At 41.9% G+C, this 7,203-nt stretch overlaps 1 protein-coding gene across 3 annotated transcripts in view; it reads right to left on the bottom strand.

Annotated features, from left to right (window-relative positions):
* The window catches only part of si:dkey-246g23.4 (uncharacterized protein LOC559426 homolog), a 14,678-nt gene continuing 7,475 nt past the window's right edge, over positions 1–7,203 (bottom strand). For all 3 annotated transcript variants that reach the window (XM_050074089.1, XM_050074090.1, XM_050074091.1), the window contains 2 exons: positions 6,456–6,696; positions 1–2,405 (listed from right to left, as the gene is read on the bottom strand). In XM_050074089.1, the coding sequence (XP_049930046.1) occupies positions 2,203–2,405; positions 6,456–6,696 (444 nt within the window). In that variant the 3' untranslated portion in view covers positions 1–2,202. The remainder of the gene's footprint in view (positions 2,406–6,455; positions 6,697–7,203) is intronic.

The raw sequence follows: 7,203 nt of genomic DNA, 5'->3' as shown, positions 1-7,203 counted from the left end.
GGGGGGGGGGGGGGGGGATTCCAGTGTGGGCCACTGTTTGTAAACCGTGGTTTGGAGTTTGTTATTGCAGATTTATGCCGAGTGACATGTTTATTTATACTTGTTATATTTTGCATTATACCAGGCTGAAGATGTTTATCTGGTGCCTCTTGCTGGATCGGGGTTATGAAAGCTACTTTTCTTGATGGTTGCACATACCAAACATTCTGCAGCAGAGGAAGAAAATGAAGAAAAGCTTTTCCTCACTGGGTTTTAGGCTGCATTGGGACTGAACTTGGAAAGAAATTCAATGAACCATTTAGAACTTATTTTGTTGTTCCAGCGATGTAAGTTAACACTTAAGGGTGATTTTCAGATCTGTTTGTAAGCAAAGATGAAACACAAACTTGCAGCAGTAAAGAATACTGCATTCATTTTGAGCACTGAATTGAAAACTGGTGCAATTTACTGTAATTTGGTTGTTTGGTCTACATCTGTAAATTCCCCCGTCTTCCCTGTGGTATTATATCTGGAATTATCTGCACTTTCCAGCTCAGTCATTCAGCCGAGAACGCTGCAAAAATGCAATAACAGTAACTCCTCGCTGGAGGGAGCTAGAGTCACATTTTCACCCTGCAAGCCAGCATTCATTCATGCATCACACTATTGCAATGAAGGGAAAAAAAATCAATAACAAAGTGTGACTCTAAGACAACATACGTATAAAGAACATGCTTCAATTTTTAAATCAACTTAAGAACTTGTGGTTTTGATAGAAATTAATTATATTTCATTGTCACATATTGATTGTCACATTCCTGACACATTTTGCACCTAAGTGACATAAATACAGAGTTTCTACAGCTTGTTATGTTCCTACAGTTCAGTGCATTCCAGAGAGTGGGAATAATGTGAACACTTTAGGGACTGTACGAAAATTACTAGATTAGGGAGAAGAGCTGAACCTTTCACCCTCCGTTGCATTATTACAATATCCCCTTGACTTGGGTAAAAAAACGCAAAACCTCCCAACAATATCTAAAAATAATACAACAGTAAAACTCCTTTAACAATGAATCACTAAAAGAGGAATATGGAATTCAATACAAAGTATCCAGGCACTTAAACCAAGCCACCCAGCCTTGCTTCCATTTTTTCCACTGGCCACTTGCAGTATTGCAGCAAAAAACAGCAACAACTTTTTAAAATATGAACGCATTTTGCGTTTTCCGACCATCCATAAACTTAAAATGTTTAGCTCCTTTAGCTGTCGGAGCATGAATGTAGTTTCCTCGTCCGTCCAGAAGTGCGTCTTCTGCTTCTCGGTCGCCATGGTGTTTGTTTGTTTGTTTGTTTTTCCGGGAGTTACTGCACTGCTGCTACGTCTTCTCCTTCTCCTTCTGGGTGAAAGCCCGCGAACGAAAAAGTGGTGCACGCACAGAACGCCGAGTTCGACTCAAGTCGGACTAAGTGGATACGTGCAGCAATAGTTCGATTTTCAATCGAATTATCTAGGTGTGTTAGTTGAGCTATGGATAGTCCAATTTCAGTCGGACTAAGCTGTTTACATGCATTTAAAAGTCCGGTGTCAGTCGGACTAAGACAATAATTCGATTTTCTCAAGCTGCACGTACACGCACTGACTATTGACAGGACACCTCAAACTGCAAACAAGGTTAATTATGAATCTTTCTATTAGTGTTTGATTCATGAAGTCTATGAGCTGAGCAGGAACTTGCAGGCAGAGCCAGCAGGAGCAATACTACTGAGCATATTCAGTGGGCTGCATACTGCAGGTAAAAACCTGGAAGCTAGAAACATTTTTGGTGTATGCGCCAAGCTGGAGACCATTGGAATAAATATCCGGCATCTTGGCATCCAGTGTCTAGTTATACATTCATTAATTTTTGGTAAATCCTTATCCTGTTGGGGGTCACGGTGGCTGGAGCCTATCCAAGCTGACATTGGGTGAAAGGCAGGGTACACCCTAGAGAGGTCGGCAGACTATCACAGGGCTGACACATAGAGACAGACAACCATTCACACTCACATTCACACCTACGGCCAATTTAGAGTCACCAATTAACCCGCATGTCTTTGGACTGTGGGAGGACGCTGAAGTACCCATGTAAAACCCACGCTGCCATTCTAACTGTGATCCTGAGATCCATATCTCTTTTCAAACTCATCATCTATCAGCAACAGAAACAATTTCCCCTTCAATCATGTCATGTCCAGCTCTTTGGCGTCAGCTCTGACAGATGGTCCCGTGTTGTCCATGTGCACATCGGGGTTCTTGGTGGTCGACCCCTGACCCCTGCTGTTCATCTGATGGAGGATGAGCAGGAACAGAGCAGAGATGATGAGAGCCACCCCTGCCATGATGAACCCCGTTCCATAATCACCCATCTTGTCTATGAAGAATCCTACAGAGAAAAGTGTGTGTGAGTGATTTGTAGCTTTGACACAGACATATTTTTTTAATCACAATATTTTAGTCTAATGTCAACATTCAGTTCTGACTGGAATGCACTCATGCTGGCCAAAACACAGCAGCACCCCAATTATGGTATCATACTGGCTTCATTTAATGGCAGATAGTTCTGAACGAGACCTAAGACTGAGGCAGAGATAAGGAAGGGAGGATTGCACCATGATTCATTTTATCCTAAGGCAGTACTGCAAGCGCCTTCGTCCTGTAAAGGAAACATAATTAGAACGCTTTGATGAATCCTCAACATCCATCATGTCTCTAGTCTTCAAAGTGTTCAAACTACTGAACGGTACAGTAAATATGTGAGAAATAGCCTCTGTGTCAGAGGGACCATGTTTAGTTATAAGTAGGACACCACCTTCACTTTAATTAGCTCTTTATTTCGACTTTATTTGAGGTCAGTTTCAGCCTGTAGCATAATCTTAAATTTAACATTTACGTGCAGGGCTTTTGTTTTAATCCAAATGAAGAGGTTTTCAGGAACTTGTTAAACAGAGATTAATAGAGATATGAAAGTGAACATGAGTAATTGAGGTTTAAAGGACTTAGCAGGGCAATGACAAGTATTTGCATTTGTTTTCTAGCATGTTCCTTATACACCAGGCCAATGAAAATGGAAACGCTTATTTCATAATTGAAAATATATTCTGTGCAAAACGGAAAGTACAAGTTCCTCTACACACACATCCTGCAGAGCGACAGAATAGCAGCCTGCCACAATTACTCAAACCCCTCTCATTCTCTGTGTTTGCCACACTGAAAACGGCCACACTAAAAACCTTCCTAAAAATCCATAAATTCCATCAAATTAATCCAAGCTACAGTTATGTGCCCCCCCCCCAGCTTTCCCCCAGCTGATTTACTGCTGGCTGCGCTCAGAGGCAGGACACTTTCTGGCAGGGGTGGTCGTGCCTGGGTGCCAAAGTCAAGCTGGGTGTTTTTCAGGCTTTATTTACTGCTATTGTTTAGAGTGTGTATGAAAATGAGGGTAACCTCAGTAATCAGGTTCAAATTCTTACTTGTTTGGAGGACAGCGCTGTGGGTGGTGGTGGGGCTGCCGTATGTGTTGGTTAGAGAGAGGACTGGAAAACAAGCGCTAGGGGCATTTCAGTTTAATAGCTCCCTAAGTATTTTTTTTATTTCTCACAATAGAATAGATTAATGAAGATAATTGCAAACAGATTGCTAAAGCATCTGACGCATTTGAAAAGCTTTCCAGCCACGAATCTACAGTATCTGTAAATGTAATTAAATCTAATTTTGGAGGGGTGGATAAGGCAATGAGTTGCTGTCCATAATTAATTGCAATCACAGAGTACGGAATGTACATAATGTACATAAAAAGCAGAAATATTTTTATACTGAAAGAAGAAGAATGTGACATATGCAAAATACCATATCAGGAAAATGTTCATAATAGTTCATGTTTACTGGATGTTTCATATATCTTCCCATAACTGGATCACATGACTATGTGGTCACTCGAAGAAATGAACCCACGGAGAATTATGGTAAATGGACCTGCATTTGTATAGCGCCTTTGTAATCATCCGACCACTCAAAGCACTTTTTACACTATGAGTCAGTTCACCCATTTGCACACACATTCATACACTGGTGGCAGAGGCTACCATTCAAGGTGACACCTGCTACTCAGTTTTTAACATGCTCACACACTGATGGAAGCAATTGGGATTCAGTATCTTATCACTTGAATCTGTTGCCCTCAGCTCTCCTGAGCATTTTAGCATCTTTCAGCTTATTGTTTTGGTTTCATGGCCCACAACTTTACTGTTTTAGTTCACTCTCATTGCTCTCATCTGTGTCGTTTTTAACATCAGCCAACTGTTTTCTGTGAAATACAGTACCAAAATTGCAGTTCTGTGAATGGCCACTTGAGACTGGCTCCAAAAGTGAGTCAATGCCCTTAGACACCCATGTTAAAATGCCCAACTTAACAGCAGAAATAAACATGCTTACAGCATGGTGCAAAAACGTTTTGATCTCTATAGCTTATTGCCCTATCCATGACAACTCTATGGGAGATGAGTTTTTATAAAACTCCCCTGTTTACATATTATTAAGGCCTAAGGCTATGTATAATTAAGGGTGTGACTGCTCTGAGTGACAGGCTGTCTGCTCGGCATCACCACTGTCTATGAGTTAGAATAGGTTGACCAAACGTCCTCTTTTGCCCGTACATGTCCACTTTTGACGTCCTGTCCGGGGCGTCCGGGGGGTCTTTTGCCCGTACATGTCCACTTTTGACGTCCTGTCCGGGGCGTCCGGGGGGTGTTTATAAACTGATGATAATGTCCGGTTTTCCTTGTGTGTGTGTGTGTGTTAGAGTGCGGCACAGCCGCATATTTCTGTCCAAACCCGACAGTCATTCTGTTTCCGCATATTTCTGTCCAAACCCGACAGTCATTCTGTTTTGTTATGTCCGAAACTGAACTGAGCCCGACATTATTTAATGACGAAAGCACTGAGTTTGTGTCACACAGTTGTTATGGTTACAGGCTATTTAACAAGCCGGACGTGCGCCGTGGGTGCTCCGCGAGAGGGAGACCTCCGTGTTTGAGACGGGAGCAACAAAATAAGATAAAATAGGAAAAACCTGTCTNGTGTGTGTCCTATCTATAGGGGCCTATCTGAATTTCTGTCTTTGAGAGATATTATTTTGTAATATAACTGAATTTTCTATCCATACATATAAACTTTAAATATATTAGAATTATAAGGCATCTTTGAGTAAACTGCGAGTATCATTTAAGTAGGCTATCTCGTGGCCGGGCCGTGTGTCCTCTTTTTTGGAAATCAAAATATGGTCACCCTAAGTTAGAACCACCCCTCACTCCTTCACAGCTTTACCCTGTAGTCCAAATATGGTCACTTATGGCTCCGAAAAACAAAACGGGAGTTCACAAATCACTGGGTGATGCCACGGTGGTTATGTCCATTCTCATTATACAGTCTATGCTCAGAACCCAAAGGCAGACAGTAAAAGTTAGCAACTAGCTGGTGTACACAGTGGTGTATTTAGCAGACAGAGATTTGGTAGAAACCAAAAACAGAGCTAAAAGGAGAGTGAATGTTGGACTTGCATTTGCCAGGCGGCCAGTAAAAAGACTTCAAATGAATGCCAGTGTTGCTCTGTGTCTGCTGGATGAGCTAACAGTTTGCTAGCAAGTTGTGGGGTGTTTACAGCTTGTTTCTGAAGTGGCCAAAGCAGTGATTATTGCTCCAGTCAAAGGTCTGAATAAGTCTATGAAATCCTACTTGGTATTTAAAAGATGTTTTGATTGCATCGACTCCTTTGTTATGCCATTTCTCTGTTACAGCTGTACTCATATTCTGTAGGACACAGTGTATGAATCTGGACAACTGTCACCAGTAACAGAAAGGAGTCAGTGGGGAAGAAACTCCATTTAAAGGAGAAAAAATAATTTTTGAGAAGCAATCAGCCATGAAATTAACACAACCACAAGCATCATGATATTATAATTTTTGCACAGTTGCTCTCTGAATAAAAACCTCAGGTCCTGTGGGATTGACCGAACGACAAAATTCCTGATTAATTGAAGGGTGGTGCTGCATGTCATGAAGGTATAAAGATCTCATTTTGGTTGAATAGGCTCACTGGGCTGTGTTACAATGCAGAATGGTGTATAAGCACATCCATTGTGTGAGATTTAATGTGTCGGAAGAAAAGGCCCAGGGAAATGGCAGACACTGTAACCTTGACTTAATGATTTGAGTTTTCCTCAAAGCTAACAAAAATGTTAACATACAATGAGGTACAATTCTATTCTAGTCTGTGCTGCCTCTTGTTTATTTCTAGCCGGCAGCCAGTAAGTATGGTGAAAAGGATCACTGGGAATTTTACAGCAACAACACAAAGCTGAAATCTATTTCTCTTTGATATGCACAGTCGGCACACTGTGTACTTGCAGTTAACTATCAAAGCATCTTCCTCACTCACCAGCGATGGGCGGTCCAAACAGGCCTCCGCTGCTGCGTATGAGCATAAAGAAGCCCAGCGCACTTCCGAGCCTGCTGACACCCACAACCTCAGCCAGCACGGTGATGTGGATGGCGACCGTAGCACCATACACCAGGCCGTACGCTGTGCTGAAAGCAGCCAGCTCTAGGAACGAGGAGGCCAGCGGGCAGAGCAGTAACACAGTACCCAGCAGAATCACACTAGCTGTCAGCTGCTTCACCTGGAAGGAACAGAGACACAGGAGACAGATGTGTGCATCAGCAGTTGCATGCACTTTTCATGTAGGCAGGTTATTGCTTCTTCACAGTAATAGTTTTGTGAAACATGCTTATTTGCTTTCTTGACAAGAGTTGGATGATAAGATTGATTGATTGATTGATTCATGTCCTTACACTAAATATGGAGCTACAACCAGCAGCTGGTTAGCTTAGCTTAGCATAAAGAGTGGAAGCAGGGGGAAACTGCTAGCCTGGCTCTCTCTTAAAGCAACACTTACCTTTCTGGAAATTTTACACTTTTCTTTGTTTAGTTTAAAATGCTATTAATACGCTGATGGCACACTAAAATGTAAGTGAATTCCACCAGAGATGAAAACTCATAATAGAGTGTGCCAGTAAACCCGGACTCCGTTAGCGCTTTTAGCACTTCCGGTTCTCTCGTCTAAAAGTCAATACGTTTTTTGAATGGGATTTTGGTAAAATGCCTCAAATAAGGTCTGTGGTTAACA

The sequence above is a fragment of the Epinephelus moara genome, chromosome 20 (genome assembly GCF_006386435.1).
Source record: "Epinephelus moara isolate mb chromosome 20, YSFRI_EMoa_1.0, whole genome shotgun sequence".
NCBI lineage: Eukaryota > Metazoa > Chordata > Actinopteri > Perciformes > Serranidae > Epinephelus > Epinephelus moara.
Note: the sequence above shows the minus strand (reverse complement) of the source record. Positions and strands in the feature narration are given on the sequence as shown.